At 62.8% G+C, this 15,968-nt stretch overlaps 1 protein-coding gene across 1 annotated transcript; it reads left to right on the top strand.

Moving 5' to 3' along the window:
- The first annotated feature begins 3,094 nt into the window (after nucleotides 1-3,094).
- On the top strand, nucleotides 3,095-15,364 carry R3HCC1L (R3H domain and coiled-coil containing 1 like). Its single transcript, XM_052799676.1, has 8 exons — nucleotides 3,095-3,126; nucleotides 4,887-4,912; nucleotides 8,679-10,147; nucleotides 13,852-14,027; nucleotides 14,127-14,197; nucleotides 14,315-14,410; nucleotides 14,597-14,737; nucleotides 14,918-15,364. Exons 3-8 carry the CDS (start codon nucleotides 8,693-8,695, stop codon nucleotides 14,971-14,973), a joined length of 1,995 nt encoding a protein of 664 aa, XP_052655636.1. The 5' UTR covers nucleotides 3,095-3,126; nucleotides 4,887-4,912; nucleotides 8,679-8,692; the 3' UTR covers nucleotides 14,974-15,364.
- The last annotated feature ends 604 nt before the right edge of the window (nucleotides 15,365-15,968 follow it).

The following is a 15,968-nucleotide window of genomic DNA, read 5'->3' as shown; positions in this document are numbered from 1 at the left end:
TGCTTGGGGAGCCAGAGCAGAGCTGAGGTCAACCCATGCTGCCTCTCCTTCCCATCCCGAGGACCAGGGCTCAGCCCAGCACAGGATGCTGTGCGAGCAGGAGCTGGATGCGCAGCTTGCTTGTGATCAGACCCAGATCTGGGGCCGCTGACAGCTTTTCTCTCCTGCGCTGCTCCTTTCAGCCCGTGCCTCCCCATGGCCCCGGCTGACGCAGCTGCAGATGAACAGACAAGGAGAGCCAGGCAGCACTCCCGGCCCGCTCTGCCATCCCCTGGGAGGCACAGACATGGCAGCTTTAGATCAAGACTCTTCGGAAGCAAGAGCAGCCCCGGCTATCAGCAGAGAGTGTCCGGCCAGCTCCCAGGACTCGCTTCCACTGGCTGTGTGACATGGGCAGTGGGTTTTAGGATGCCAGGGCAGCCAGGACTGGGATGCTGGGCCCCCCGGTGCAGAGCCATGGGATGCTGCAGCTCCCACCAGCACTGGGCTGAGTGCCTGGAGCATGGCTGGGCTGGGGGCAGACTTGGCAGCAACAGTCAACCCCCTGCCCCAGCACTGGGCGCAGTCGGAGCCCAGTGACATCCTGCTCTGTGCAGAACATCAGTCGGCCCTTGGGGAATGGGGTCTCCATGCCTGGGAAGACCCCCAGGACCCCTGAGACCCCCCTAGCCCAGGAGAAGGTAGGCCACAGCCAAGCAAAGCCCTGCAGCCCCACTCTGGGGTAGCTGGCCTCAGGGGTTGGTGCAAGTGGGTTACCTTTCCACCGCCCCCTTACCCTCACCCATCCCCTCTTTCCTGGGGAACATGGGGGTGTCAGAGCATGGGTCTCTGTCCCCATGGTGGCAGTCTGGAGGGTACCACAGTGTCCCTTGTGGGAGGCAGGACCACAGACACAGCTGCTAGGGCTGGAGGGGACACGTGAGGATGTCTTGAGAGGGGGTCCTTCTGCAGCCCACACCTCGCAGAGCTTGGACCGTGCTGCTGCTGCCATGGAAACTGCCGGTGGAGCATCATCCTGCCGCACCGGCCAGGGCAACCAGGCCACCGTGGTCCCCAGCCTTCCTTGGGCTCCATCCACGGGCATCTGGCTTGACAGGGTAGGAGAGGCTGGGTGCTCCCTGTCAGCCACCATCCCTGGGTCACCCTGGGGCTGTGACGGGATGGGGGCACCCCGGGGTGGGACACCCAGGGTGAGGCAGGGACGGAGAGACCAAGGAAGTGCTGGCAGGGGGTGTCTGGTGCCATTCCCAGACAAACCCAGCTCCCACGCGGCCAGGGGCTCCACGCTTCTTGGCCTCCCACAAACATAAATCATTTTCTAATTTATAACATGAATAATTGATTTTGCCTCCGTAGCTGGCGATAAATCTCCTGTGCGCACATGCATAAGAAAATAATAATAATGAAAGCGATCAGGATCTGCTGCCATCGATTACCTGTGAGAGGGACCACGGTTCCCTGTGTGCCATGGCAGGCTGGGGCAGGGGCTGGTCCCCGGAGGGTGCTGGGTGGCCCTGCCTGGTGTGAGCCTTCCTCGTCCTGCACGGGGCCACGCGACTGGGGTGGGATGGCCCTACCTATCTGGGTCTGAGCCCCTGTGGCTATACTGGGACCCACACTGGGCAGTCAGGAAGGTCTGAGTACTTCAGGGCATCCCAGACCTCAGGCATCAGCAGTCCCAGCCCTGTAGTTGCACCCGAGGAGGGATAAGATGCTTGGCACAGCCCCATGCACTGATGCTCCATGAAATGCCTCAGTGACACCTTGTCAGGGTGGCAGGGAGCTGCTGCGGTCCCCGGTCCCTCAGCAGCTGCACAGCCTCTGGGGAGCCGCAGAAGTCCCGTTGGCTGCTGGCTGCACCAGCCTCCCATCCCACCACATGCAGGCTGTGTGCAAGCTATGGGGCATCACTCCTCCCTCACCCGCACCATGAGGGAAGCAGCTGCTCGGGAATCGCATGGGAGAGCTTCGGCTAGTTAGGAAGCCGGTCCTGGGGGCTGGGAGAGGGGAGACCCCCTGTCCATCAGCCAGACAAACCAGGGTGGCTGCACCAGCCTGCCCAAAGCTTTGACAGCCCTGTGCCCCAGTGAGCCGGGTCACGGCCCCGCTCTGCCCTCGGCGCGCAGTGGCAGCAAGCCCCACGCCTGCCTGCATCCCCCGAGCAGCCCCCTCTCCCCTGCCAGCCCACGCCTGCCTGTGGGAGGATCCAGCCCTGTTCCCCGGGGCGCCCCATCCTTCCCCGCCGGCACAGGCCCCGGCTCGGCAGTGCTCTGCAGGACCGGTGCTTCATTAGGAGCCAGCGGATGCACCGGTCCCGGACACGCTCCCCTCGCTGCCCACGCTGCCTGCAAACGCGTGCGAGCGCCGGGGCCCCGTTCATTATCTGCTGGGCGCAGGCAGGCTGCTTCTCGCCAAACCCCAGGAAGGAAGCGGAGCAAACCTGCCCGGCGCAGACACCTTCCCCCGCCTGGGTGTCTGGGCAGCCGGCACGCCGGCCAGCCCGCAGCCCTGCGGCGGGAGCGCGGGATGTGGCCCGGGGGTGCCTGTGCCCCCGGCAATTTCCCCGGTGCCCCCCCCGGCAGGCGGGAGCGGGGCTCCGCCGGCCCAGCCAGCCCAGCCGCAGCGAGCACCGCTGCTCCCGCCTAGGGCGTGACATTAAACGGTAACGGGAAATCCACGGCAGCCTCCCGTGGGGGTCACCCGGGGACGGGAGCGGGGGTCGCTCTCCCTCCTGCAGCCCCGTGTCCATCACCCCCGCCAGCCACGGAGCACCGTGCCCTCGGCCCCCTTCCCCCGGGCTGCCGAGTGGTGCCCGGCGGAGGAAGGGCCGCGCTGGCACCGGGGCTGCCCGTGCCGGTCCCAGCTCCGGGCAGGCGCCGAGGACCGGGGGTGGGTGGGCGGGTGGGTGCCGGCCCGTGTGCCCACGGGGGTGCCAGCGCGGTGGGGGGAGCCGCCGGGGCTGCCCCCGCGGGGGAGGAGCGGCCGCCCGGGGCGCGGAGCGGTGCGGATGCCGGTGCCGCACTACAGGTCCCGGCGCTCCCCGCGGCGGGGCGGGATGGGGCGGGCCCGGCGCGGCGGAAGCGGCGGCGGCGGCGCGGAGCGGCGGGGGACCCGGCGCGGCCACTGGTAACGGCAGGGGCTCGGCCCGGCCCGGCCCGGCCCGGCGGGGGTACAGCAGCCAGGGGTGCGCGCCCTGCTCGGTCCCCGGGCTGCACGCTGTGCCCCCTGCCCCGCTTTCCCCCACCCCCTGTCCCAGCCCTGACACTCACCCCCTGTCCCAGCCCTGACCGCCCTCCCCCCCCAGTTTCCCAGCCCTGACCGCCCTCCCCCCCCAGTTTCCCAGCCCTGACCCCCCCCCCCCCAAGTTTCCCAGCCCTGACCCCCCCCCCCCCCCCCCAGTTTCCCAGCCCTGACCGCCATCCCGGTTTCCCAGCCCTGACCCCCACCCCGGTGTCACAGCTCTGACCCCCACCCTGGTGTCCCAGCCCTGACCCCTACACCCCAGTTTCCCAGCCCTGACCCCCACCCCTTGCCCCAGCCCCAATCCTTACCCCCTGTCCCAGCCCTGACCCCCACTCCGCTGGCATGCAGCCCCCAGAGCACCTGGATAACATGGCACGTTGCAGATCCCATAACTCTCTGCAACTTACTGAGTCACGGGGTGATGCTGGCAGTGACAGCCCTCGAGGGCAGGGGAGTTATACAGCATCCCCGGGCACTTGGTGCGCCAGGCTCCCATGGCTCGTAAAACACGTGCCTGGTGCTCCCAGGCACTGGACGCTGTTTTTCACGGCTGCCTGCCTGCCCTCGGCATCCCCTCCATCCTTCACGACGCCTGCAGGGCTCAGTGTGCTGCCCGCTGTGAGGCTGTCGCAGCCCTGGGGTGGCCCATGGCACCAGTGACCAGCTTCTGCCCCTTGCACATTTTCGAGTGGTCACCCTGGCTACCTGCTTTCCAGTCTGAGTGCACCGTGGGGCTCTGGGCCTTGCTTTCAAGGCTGCTCCTGCCCACCGTGTAGCTGCTTTGGGTTATTTTACCCTCATTTTCCCAGACTGGGTCTCACTTTGTTTCCTGCCTACATTTCTTGGATCCTTTGAATGGTTGCTCTGCTCTGGCCAGTGTTTGCAACACTTCTCTGCTCAGTATCATCTGCAAATTTAATTACAATTCACTATCCAAGTGAAAGTTTGGGAGATGGTGTAAAACGATACCTTGAAGTTAGCTAAATTGCGTCTTGCTTGCCTTATCCAAAAGCTTTGCCCAGCAGTTCTTCTGAAATAACTCCCGCTGGGCAAGCCAACATCCTTCATCCAGGAGCCCATCGTGGTGGGTGTGCAGGCTCCTTCCTCTGCCCATTACATTCTGTGCTGGGGATGGGCACTGGGTTTATCCTGCCCTGGCTTTGGTTTTATTGTCCTTTCTTGCACAGAAAATCAGCTCCTGGTTTGCTCTGCCTGTCACCAGGGCCCTGGTTTCTTCCCAGCACCGCGCATGTTTTGGTGGGTTAATCAGTTTGTCTCGGCACTGGCCACACCGGCCAGGTGACTGTGTCTATGTGGAGATGCTGTTTTTGCTTTCCCTGCAGCTGTTTTTGTGAGGCTGCCGCCTCATTTGCATTTTTCTGGTTAAAAACAGTAATTTTGCCCTTTTGAGTCATCTTTATTTTTGAGGCATCATTAATTTTCTCTCCCTCCTTGTTTATTAATAGACCTTTTCACTTTTGTGCTGATTCTGCCCAGGTATATTTGTAAAGTCCTTTGTATTCCCCTTAGCCCTCCAGCTGTTAACTCCTTCTGCTGGTTTGTTGTCCCTTTTTCCCCCTGCAGCTGCGAGGGGACACTATTGACTTACAAGTCCTCCCCCTGTTCCCCTTCTCTTGTTCCAGGTATCTCCTAAGAGCATCTGTTCCAGGTATCTCCTAAGAGCATCACAAATGAAAGGCACGATTGAAATCTCTCTCTTTTCTCAGTGCCTTTGACGCCTTCGCTGCCTCCTCACATAGCCAGCGTTTGCTTCGGCTGCTGGAGAGGATCTTTCTCCTGGCAACAGGGGACAGGGACGTCTTAAAGCCTGCGGGGCTGTGGGCAGGCGTCGGATGGGACGCGGCTCTCTGCTCCTTTAAGTGCTTTGCTTTGCCTTGTGCCATCAGCTCTGTGTTCTCGCCTTTGCTCTGCCTTTCCCTGCCAGGTATCCAGGTCCTTTCCTGGCCCTGTCGCCTGCTGTGTGAGCTGGGTGGGCTGGGCTGGAGCTCTGCTGAGAGCAGGAGAGGTGCAGGGTAGCCAAAACCTCTGACAATCCTTACCTGGGCTGCCGGGCGCCGGTGTTGTGCAGTCAGCGAGTGTGCCACGGCACGTGTCTGGCATGGGATGAGCCCTGCGAGCGGCAGGTTCCCCAGCGGGGCTGTTTAGAATCTCCTTGTACCTGCCTTTTTATTAGTCTTGTTATTATATTTATTTTTTTTCCCCTCCAAAGAGCCCAATCTGCGGCAGGCTGTAAAGAGTGACATTGCAGGTGCGCGAGCTGCATGCCGAGGCTGCGCGTGGTCCCCCAAGGCTCCCGGTCCCCCGGTGCTGCCATCCCCGTTCACCGTCAAGGCTTTAAGGTTATCTGCTCTATCGACGGGAGTATGGATTGAGTGGAATTAGAAACCTCGAAGGCTAAAAATACAGCTCCCTGCCAGGAAATGCGGCAGCCTGCTGCGAGGGCGCTGGGTGGCACCGAAACTTTTCTGGGAACTGGCGTGCTCTGTGTGAGCCCCACAGCCCAGCATCCATGCCCATCCCCGGGTTCCGCGAGTGGGACCGTGGCTGGCATCTCTGCTCGCAGCAGCCCTGGCTTTGCCGTCGGAGCTGCGCTGTAGGTGTCCTCACCCACCGGGCAGGGATGCAGATGATGGAGGAATTTGGTGATGCGCTGTGCAGTGTGAAGTGGGCTCTGCGATGTGGTCAGCCCTGTCTTGCTGATGTTCATGGGGTCCTTCCCTGGACAGGAGGAGGAGAGAAATCAGGGAGAAAATGCAGCCCGTCTGTGCTGCAGATGGTCGCTAGAGGAGAAATGCAGGCTGGCACATCGCCCGGGCTGCTGCTCTGAGACCTCGCAAAATCATGCCACGAGCACAAGCTCCCCATGAGCAGTGTGTTCCTGGGCACAGTGCGAGGGGACCCTGTGCCTGCGGGGAGCTCCGGCCACCTCCTGGCTGATGCTCCAGCATCCCCCTGGCCATGCCAGGCTGTGTTGCGCCAGGCTGGCAGGCATTACATGCCAGGCAGCTGGGCAGCGCTTCCACCGCCACTTTTACCATGGTACTGTGGCGTGCCCGGTCCGGGGCTGCCTTTCACTGCTTGGTGCCGCAATGCTGAGCTGTTTTGCTAGCTGGCTTTGAAAAGCAGGGTAGCACTCGGGGCAGCACAGGCCCTTTTGGGGATGTGCTGCCCATCACCGCCTGGCTTTGCAGGGTGAGCTTGGTTCTGGAGTCTGGAAGTGGCAGGGTTGCCCTGCCCAGTGTAGTGTGAATGAGACCCGAAGCCAGGGCTGTTGCTCTGCCTCCCGGAGCGTGAAATCGGTCGGTGCCGACGCGTGGCCGTGGCATCGATGAAGTGTGTAATAGGCTGGGGGCAGGAGCTGTGCTGCCCTGTGGGGAAAAAACAAAGTGATGCATCATCCCTGCCAGTGTGGGCCAGCCACCACCTTACCATGCTTCTCCCCAGGCTGCAGGAAGAGGCTCTTCCCCGGCAGAGTGTGGCAGGCAGAGGCAAAGCTGTGCGGGGAGAGGATGCTCCCAGCACCAGCCGTCTGGCTAATGCTGCACCATCTGCTTTGGAGGGTGAGGCAAGGTGAACGGCAAGCTTTCGAGGAGCCCATAAATCCCGCGTGCGAAGGCCCTTCTTGGAGGTGACTCGGGATGTGCGTGGAGCACTGCTGCTCCTGGCTGCTCCTGGCTGCTCCCAGTGCTGGCAATTCTTGGGAAACAGAGCCCTGGGGAGATCCATGATCCCCCCAGGGTGTTCGGTGATGTCCCATGGGCTGAGACTCTGGGCTTGGCAGGGAAAAGTCCTTTAGCAGAATGTGCTTCGGTGCAGTTGGAAGCTCTGTGTGGTTGGAAATGGTGGTGCCGGGGGGGCTCCTGGTGCCCCCCCCCTCTGGCCCCCCCCTCTGGCACCTGGGCTGTGCTTGGCGAGAAAATGTATAATGCCTTGGTGTTGAAAAATGACTAATCCAGACCTTGGAGGGTTTGTAGGATACGTTCCTTTCTCGCGGTCGATAAAGATAAAGGGGATCGTTCTGCCAGCAAAATTAGTGTATCAAAGAGAGGGAAAAAAAATGACAAGAGCTGCGGAGACAGAAAAATGGTTGGGGGCAGCCCCGGGACAGTGCCCAGCATCACCGCGGCGCCCGTGCCTGCACCTCGTGCCGCGGAGGTGGGCAGGGGCGCACCGCGCTCCTGCCCACCTCCGCGGCACGAGGTGCAGGCACGGGCGCCGCGGTGATGCTGGGGAGCACTGCCTTGCCCAGGCTTGCCGGCAGTTTCCAGAGAGCTGTGAGAGACCCATCCATCATGCCGAGGCAGCCGTCCGTCCGTCTGTCCGTCAGGAGGAGGGGATGATGCCGTGCGGCACGGGTAGCCCCGGCCGCTTTCCAGCCAGTGGTTGGCCTCCCCTCGCCTTCCCGGCACCGCTGCCGGCTGTTGGTGAGGGGCCGCGGGGAGTGTTCGCGCCTCGGTTGGGGGCTGCGTGGAGGGGAGGCTAATGTACCGGAGGTGCCTCGGAAATGAGAGCCTTGGATGGGTTCCTGGCCCTATTGATCCGCCGGCAGTTTATGCATCCTGACATTCATAATCTCGGTCGGCGCTGATGGTCCAGATTAATGGGCCCGGGGGCTGTCCATCCGTCACTTCACATTAATTACTGAAGAGGTGTTTTTCCAGTGATTTACCTGACAGCGGCCTGTGATGAATCCCCCTAAACAGAGTGGGCAGTGATTAATCATGGGGCCCCAGCCCGGCCCCGCTCTGCCTTCCCCTCAACCGCAGCGCAGCCCCCCACGCCATCCGTCTCCATAAACCCTGCCTGATGCATATTTATAGGGGCAGGGGGGCCTGGCAGCTCGCGGCGTGCCTGCTGCTGCCAAAGATGATGAAAAATAAATCTCTGCCGGGACGGGGCAGCAGGTGAGCGGGGCTGTGGTGTGCCCGGGTGGCAGCTGTGGTCCCGCGCTGGGGTGTCCCTGGCCTCGGGTTTGGTTTCTGGTGCTCCGCGGCTGCTGCGGGCTTCTCCGCGGTTTTTGATGCATGAATGGTGCAAGGGCTCTGTGTCCTGCTTTGGCCGCGGCTGCTGGCCCCTGGGACTGGGGGGTCCCAGGCACTAGCTGCCGGAGCGGGGCAGGCATATCCCTGTGATGCTGGCAGGGTTTCCCTCCTTCCCCCAAGCCCAGTACACCCCACCAAAGGCTGTAGGGCTGTGGGGTGGTCTGGGTGCCAAACCCTATCTGCAGAGCCTCTACCGTGGGGGCAGTTTTGGGTCTCTGCTATCCATCGCTGTGTGCCGGCTGCCGTGGGAGCGAGGGTGGGTGCCAGGCTGGGACCCCGACCCACCGACCTGGGCAGGGGCTGCCTACCACGTGCCTGGCTGTGGGGCCACTGGGGTGCGGGCAGGGAAGTGACGCTGTCTCTCCTTGGCAGGCAGTGGTGGCACCATGCAGCAGGAGGCGGAGGGTGGCCGGCCGCGCCACAGGAAGCCCGACATGGCCCTCTACGTGCCCAAAGCGCGGCGGGAGAGAGCGGCGCAAGTGGTGGGTGACACGCTGGCCGGGCATCGCCAGGAGCCTGAGAACCACCGCCTGGCACAGGACTCTTGCCGGGGCAGCGGCGAGGGGCAGAGGCGAAGCCCCCGTGCCAGGACACAGGCAGGCAGAGCGGTGAGGAGGGAGAGCAAGGTGGATGCCAGCCCAAAGGAGCCGCGGGCAGCCTCTGTCGGGTGCTGCCGGAGGCCGGGAGGCAGCTGCCCTGCTGTGCCTGGGGGCCCGGGGGCATCACCCAGCGTGCGGGAGCCATGCTCAGATCCGGCTGTTGCCCAGCCCTGGGACAGGCAGGACAAAGCATCCCATGATGAAGGACTCGGGGAGCTCAGCTGCAGCCACCGGATGATGAGGACCGAGCCTGACCTTCCATCCCCACCGAGTGCCCAGCCTGGGGCCATGGAGGCTACCCCTGAGCCCGGGGGCAACCCCACTAGCCCAACACCCCCTGCTATCCCAACGCTGGTGTGTCGGACAGGGCTGAGTGGTGTGTCGGAGCATTTGGGGGACAGCACCCCGGATCCAGCTGGGGACCTCTCCCAGCACCCAGGAGAGGGTGTCCTGCAGCTGGCAGGGCCGAGCAACCAGGGCAGTGCGCCCGGGCTGGCATGGGAGGTTGCAGCTCTGAAAGCCCAGGAGGAGGAGAGGGAATGTGGGGAGTCTCTCCTGGCAGGGCAGAGCAAGAGCTGTGCTGCTGGGGTGCCGAAGGAGGAGGAGAGGTGGGGAGGCACGGCTGAGCTTGCCAGGGAGAGCACCTTGGATGCACCAAGAGGAGCCAGCTGCGAACCCGGGTGCTCGAGGGGTGGTGCGGGTGATGTGCCAGTGCTCCCAGGGGAGAGCACCCCAGGGCAGGGCATTGTCAGCCTGTCCCAGCTCCTGCCTGGCAAGCAGGAGAACACTGCTGGTGTCGGGCATCCTGGTGGGGAGGGTGACCCAGTGCCTGCTGCGGAGGGAGTGGGCAGCACTCCTGCCTGCACAGATGGCAGTGCCAGGGCTGAGAGTGGCCCGCTGGATGCTGATGAGGAGCCGGCGAGCGGAGCGTCAGAGGGGGCACCCCCGGAGAGCCGCGAGCCCCCGCCACACCTGGAGCTGCTGTGCTGCGGCATAGAGGGTCTCTCACCAGTGGCCTGGGCCAAGGAGCCTTCAGGGGCAGGCGAGGACATGGGCTCACCGCAGCAGCACCGCTGCAGCCAGGAGGCCGAGGAGAAAAAGGGAGGTCTTCACAGCGGCTCCCCAAAGGTAGAGCAGGCCAGTGCCGGGACCCCAAGCCAGGCCAGCCCAGGTGCCGAGGAGAGCTGGGACGCGCTGTTCAATGACGACGGGGACTGCCTGGACCCGCGCCTGCTGGAGGAGGTACGTCCTGCGAGCTGGCGCCCACGGGGGTTTGCAGGGACAGTGGCTGCTGCCTGCTGGGATGCAGGGACAGGGGTCTGTGGGGGTCAGCTGTCCCCGTGTCCTCTGGGGTGGGTGCATGGGGGGGTAGGCTGTACTCGGAGCACACGGCCAGCCTGGCTGTGCTGCCTGCTGTCACTGCCAGCCATCCCTGAGGGCAGGAGCTGCCTGCGATGCCAAAACTCCTGGGACCTCCACCTTGTCCCCCCCCGGCTGGTTCCCATCCCGTCCCTTGGTGCCGGTGAGGGCTAGGGGAGATCTTCCCTCTGTAGTACATAAAGCGCACCCAGTAAAACCTGCTCGAGCGCTGTAAACTGCAACTGCACCCTTGTGAAACTGGGGCTGGTGATAAAGAAATGGGCTGAGACGTATGGGCTCCCATTGAAATAGCAACGGGAAGTTTCCTCGAAACTACGGCTTCTTAATCAGCTGTGGCTCATTACCGTCCCCTCCTGCACACGTGCGGCTGAATTTACTACAATTAGCTGCTTAGCACCGGGACCCACGCCGTTTTCCTGCCATTCGGGAGGAAAGCTCGGCTTCTGCAGTGAGGCTGGATATCCCTTATTGCATTTTAAATCAGTAGCGTCAAACCAGTAATTTTCCGAATGACATTAATGTGCCCAATGTAACAAACAGCGCTAATATTGTTACAGCCAGCGTCCGTCCACCCCAGGCTGGAAGCAGGGTGTGAAGTGGCGGATGGTGCCTGATAACAGCTTCTGGGAAGGGATGAGATCAAGAGCATCACTACGGAGGAGCACTGGTACCCACCTTGTCCATGGGGCCATGCTCAGGCTGGTGTGCCCTTGCCAAGCCTGGTGTGGGGCTGGGACAGGGTGTGGGGCAGGCAAGGCTTGCCTCTGGGGCTGCTCAGAGGGTGATGTGGAATAGCTTTGCGTACCTCCCACAGCTGCGGTCCCCCACCCTCCAGCCAGGAGGTTGCGGTGAGTGCCGGTGCGAGGGGGACAGCGCTGCTGCTCCGATGGCAGCCGGCACATGTGGCACTGGCACTGGCTTTCCGTGGGCTGGCACGGCGGCACGGCTTCATCTGCAGGCACAGCAGAGCGGCTGCCTGGCCCCGTTGGGGAGGCAGGTCAGAGAGGGCCAGTGTTACGCTGCAGCCGTAGGATGCTGTGAGCAAGGTTGTGCCGTGCAGCACCGGTGCTAACTGCAAACAGCTCTGGAGCATCCGTGTTAGCTCCCCTGTGCACAAGCTCTGAGCAAAGTTTGAGCTTTCCAGGGACCTTCCCAAAATGGGTGAATAAGAACCTGAAAAAGGGATTTATCACTTAAAAGTTGCCATCTTCACCCCCCTGCAGATTCCCATGCTGAGCCTGGTGCTTCCCGAGCCCTCCGAGCTCTCGTCAGGTGGACGCGGCTGCTCAGGGAGGGTACAGGCTCTTGGGGAGATGGAGCTGTTGTTAATTAACAAAAAAGGACAAGAAAATTAGTAGTGTTTTTCCTCGTAACCGAATCCTTATGCGCTGTGGATAGCTGGCAGAGAGCAAGATTTATGACGTTCTGTGTGGAGGAGAGATTTCTGATAGGGGACGGCTCTTTAATCTAGCAGGAAAAAACACCTTAGCAAGATCCATTGGCTGGAAGCTGAAACCAGACAAATTCAGGTTGAACGCAGAGGGTAATTAAGCACTGCAACCATTTCCTTGCAGGCTCGGTGGACTCTCCATCAGCCAGCATGGTGGGGTGGGGGCCATGGTGCATGCGTGCCGGGGGCTGCGGTGCATGCGTGCCAGCGCACACCTCCCCTCCAGCCCTGGAGGTGCGCTCTCGGCAAGTGAGCGGGAGTGTAAGCGAGTGGCCACGGACCCCTCTAACGTGCTCTGGTGAGGGTGCGTCTTTACAGAGCCGCGAGGCATGACAGGCAGCCTTCATTTCCCACCTCCGCTGTCCGTCTGTCCATCCCTCAGCAGACCCTTCCCAGTGCCGGGTGCCTGCCAGGGCTGGGGTCCGTACCCCAGCTCCCGCTCCCTGCCCTGCCCCACGGCTGGGGGGCTGCAGGCACGCTGCGTGCCCAGGCTGGCAGCGCAGGGGGACCTGTTGAGTCGTGCCTGCTGTGTGGCTCAGCCCGGCTGCCAGACGGCTCCCGTCCTTGCCGCCCCACCACACTCCGTGATTTGTGAAGGTCAAGGACCGCTCCGGCACTCTGTGCTCCTGCTCTCTAATCATCTTCCCGGCGCCTGGCACTACCCGAGTGCTTTGCTCCCTCAAGCAGCACCACAGGGCTCATCCTGCCTGGGAACGGCTCCTTCGACTCCCCCAGAGTGGGCAGGGGGTGCCTGATGAGTCCCCTGCCCACAGGGTGGGCTCGGATAATGGGTGCTGGTGGTGGGGCAGGCGGCAGTGCTAGCCTGTCCCATGAGCTCCATAACTCAGCTCTACCCTCCGCTGGCATCCAGCCGCCCTGGCAGCACCCCCTCACCTGCCGTGAATCCATCTTCCCCATAAAATTGTCGGAATGAGCACTTTTTATTGACTGAGCTGGCTGGGATTTATGGACTCTAACCTTCCAGCCGTGGTGTGCTCTGCTACGATCGCTTGGGGGATCGGGCTGGGAACCCGGCTGAGTTATGTACCCGCTCCCCGGCACCGCGCCGGCCCCACGCTTCAGCAGGGACAGGGGAGCCACCACTGACTTCGGACTGCGCCTGGCCCCGTGTCACAGCCGGAGTGGGGCCGTGAATCCCCTTGGCTGCCAGCACGGCACAGTTTGGAAAGCAGAGGTGCAGCAAGTGGTGCCCACTGGCACCGATGCTGCGGGGTGAAGGGGAGCAGGGTGTGGCTGCACCCCCCGTGTCGTGGCAGTGGGAGACTGCTGCCTGTGTTTTAAAATGAAGGTTGACAAATGGGAGAGGTAGAAAAGCACTACAGCCATCATCTTTTAGGGCTGGAGAAAGTGCCCCGCTGTGAGATACTAAACACGCACAACCCGTTTAGCTTATCAAGTAGAAGATTGAGAAGGGACTTGATTAGCGTGAGTAAGTGCCATCATGGGGAGGGGACCAGGGACTGAAGGCTCTTTAATCCAGCGGGGAGGCAGAACAAGAACCGCCGACTGGAAAGCGAAGCCAGACAAATTCAAATGAGAAATAAGGCATAAAATTTTAGCCGCGCACGTGATTAAGTACCAGAACTTGCTCCTCAGGGGAGTGCTGGCTTTTCCATCTTGGTGTCTGGGGTGCCGAAGGGCTGCATTTCCTAAAGGGCTACAATGCATGTGATGCAGCCAGGGCACGCTGAGCCTGGTGCTCCTGCATGGCGGGCAGACGTCAGTCTTTCCTCCTGGCCTTGCTGTCCCGCTCCTTGTTGTTCCCAAAATGTATTTCAGGTCAGCACGTCACTGTGGAAGGAGGGGTGTGCTTGGGGGTGTATGGGCTGTCTCCGCAGTGCCATTCCTACTGTGTCCCCGGTGGGACTGCAGAGCACAGAAAGTGAAGGGATGCTGGTAATGGGAAAAGCAAGTGCATGGTATGAGAGCCCCGGTCGATAACTCCTAATATCTCAATGCCATGAATCCATCTGCAGTGCTGCGGTGGGTCATGGGGGTGGGACCACTTCCTGAGGCCTGCTTGCCATGGATTCGGAGCTGGTGTGGGATGGGCGGGCATGGGTTGCTCAGTGCTGTGCCTTTCCCACCCCTGCAGCTCTTGGGGGGTGAGAAGCGCCGGGAGAGCCGGCAGTCACCCCGCTTCGACTACTATGGGGCCGAGCCCACCGCACCAGACCTCAGTGATGCCGAGCTGCCCCACGTCATCGAGATCTATGATTTCCCCTCGGATTTCCGCACTGAGGACCTGCTGCGTGTCTTCTGCAGCTATCAGTGAGTCTGCTGGCAATGCCCCGTCCCCTGCTTGGGCTCTGCTCCGGACCCCTCCCCACTTGGTGCCGATGCCTTGCTGAGCTTCCTTCTCTCTGGCAGGAAAAAAGGCTTTGATATTAAGTGGGTGGATGACACGCACGCCCTGGGCATCTTCTCCAGCCCCATAACAGGTACTGCTCCCAGTTTGGCTGGGATAGGCAGAGGGGAGGCATCCCTGCCTCTCCCGTGGCCGGATCGTGGGCATGGGGCTGGCCCTGCACGCAGACACCGCTGCTCTCTCCCTGCAGCACGCGATGCCCTCAGCACCAAGCACCTGCTGGTGAAGACGCGCCCGCTCTCCCAGGGCACCCATGCCTCTAAAGCCAAAGCCAGGGCGTACGCCGGTGAGTGATGCTGCCCTGTGCCAACCTGTGCCATGGTGCTTGTGCTGCAGCATCTTCATCCCAATAGCTGGGGAGGGATGGGACAGCCGGCACGGCTCCGCAGCGCTTAAGCACTGCGGAGCCGTGCTGGCTGCCCCATCCCTCCCAGGATGCCCCTACTGATGTCCCCCATCTCTGCTCACCCAGACTACCTGCAGCCAGCCAAGGAGCGCCCTGAAACATCGGCCGCCCTGGCCAGGCGGCTGGTGATCGGTGCCCTGGGGGTACGCAGCAACCAGACACCAGCCCAGCGAGATGCTGAGCGGAGGAAGCTGCAAGAAGCCCGGGGTGAGATTTGGATGCCTGGGGGGGCTGCAGTGTGGGGGTACCCTCCTCGTGGATGCCCCTTCTCACAGGGTGCTGGATGGGAGGGGGCTGTGCCAGGGTGGGCTCTGGCAACCTCCGTGGGGAAGTGGGTGGCTGTGGGGTGATGGGGACATGGGGCTGACCCTCCTCTTGTCTCTGCAGAGAGGAAGCGCCTGGAGAACAAGCAGCGGGAGGATGCCTGGGAGGGCCGGGACTGAGCTGGAAGACTGCACCTTCAGCCCCACTGAGAACCCCCTGGGGTGCCCGGGCCCTTCTCTGCGGGCAGGCAGGGCACCCTGCATCTCAGAGCTGGGATGGATCCTGCACCGCATCCAAAAGCACTGGGCTGCTGCACCGAAAGGGCTGAGCAGGACGCGCGCAGGTTTGTTGGTGCCGTGCAGATGCTGTCGCCGTCAGGCAGCGCTGCCCATCCTGCCCGGGGCAGGACCCCTGGTGCTGCCTGCTGCAGCGGGAGCAGCCAGCGGGATGCGGGGAGCTCGGCAGCGAGCATGCAGGGTCGTGCGGGGTGGCCCTGGCCACCTGGCAGGGCCTTGCGAGCGAGAGTTTCTGTCCTTTATTTTGCTAATAAATGCCATTTATTTTACTGTGCCTGGCCTGGCTGTGGCTCTCCGTGCTCCTGCGTGCCGGGGAGGGCTTGCGTGTCAGGGGCTGCCGCGCATGGTCCCTGCCGCCGTGGGGATGTTCGCCCCTCCCAGGTGGTGGGTGTCCCCGGTGGGTGGGTGGGTGGGGGCGCAGGCAGGAGGGGTCGGGCAGGGCGGAGGGCAGGAATGTGCTGGCAGGGACCCTGTTTACTTCCGCGGAGCAGCTGCTGCCCGAACAGCGGGGCCCTTGTCGGTGCGCGGGCAGGGCCACGTTCCTGGCCCCGCGCGGGGCTGTGATGTGGCTGCGCTGCCGGCCCTGGCGGGCTGGGGGCTTCCTGCCCTGCCCCGGTGCGGGGGCGCGGGCAGGCGGCTGGGACCTGCCTTTGGTTCCTCTGCTTTGCATCGTCTCTCAGCATCCGGGAAACAGCCCCGTGTGCCTCAGCACTCCCACCCTGTAACCCCTCAAACTCTCGGGGCCGCAGTTTGTGGGGCTCCCGTGCTCTTTGCAGCGGGTGGGCACGGGGACGGTGCTTTTCCGCCACCCCCGCCTGCGGTTTTGGTCACGGCTGCCTCGCCCCAGCCTGCGCTGAAGGGCTCGTGCGGCTGCCCCG

The sequence above is a fragment of the Harpia harpyja genome, chromosome 10, assembly GCF_026419915.1.
Source record: "Harpia harpyja isolate bHarHar1 chromosome 10, bHarHar1 primary haplotype, whole genome shotgun sequence".
Lineage (NCBI taxonomy): Eukaryota > Metazoa > Chordata > Aves > Accipitriformes > Accipitridae > Harpia > Harpia harpyja.
This window is presented reverse-complemented; position numbering and strand designations above follow the sequence as displayed.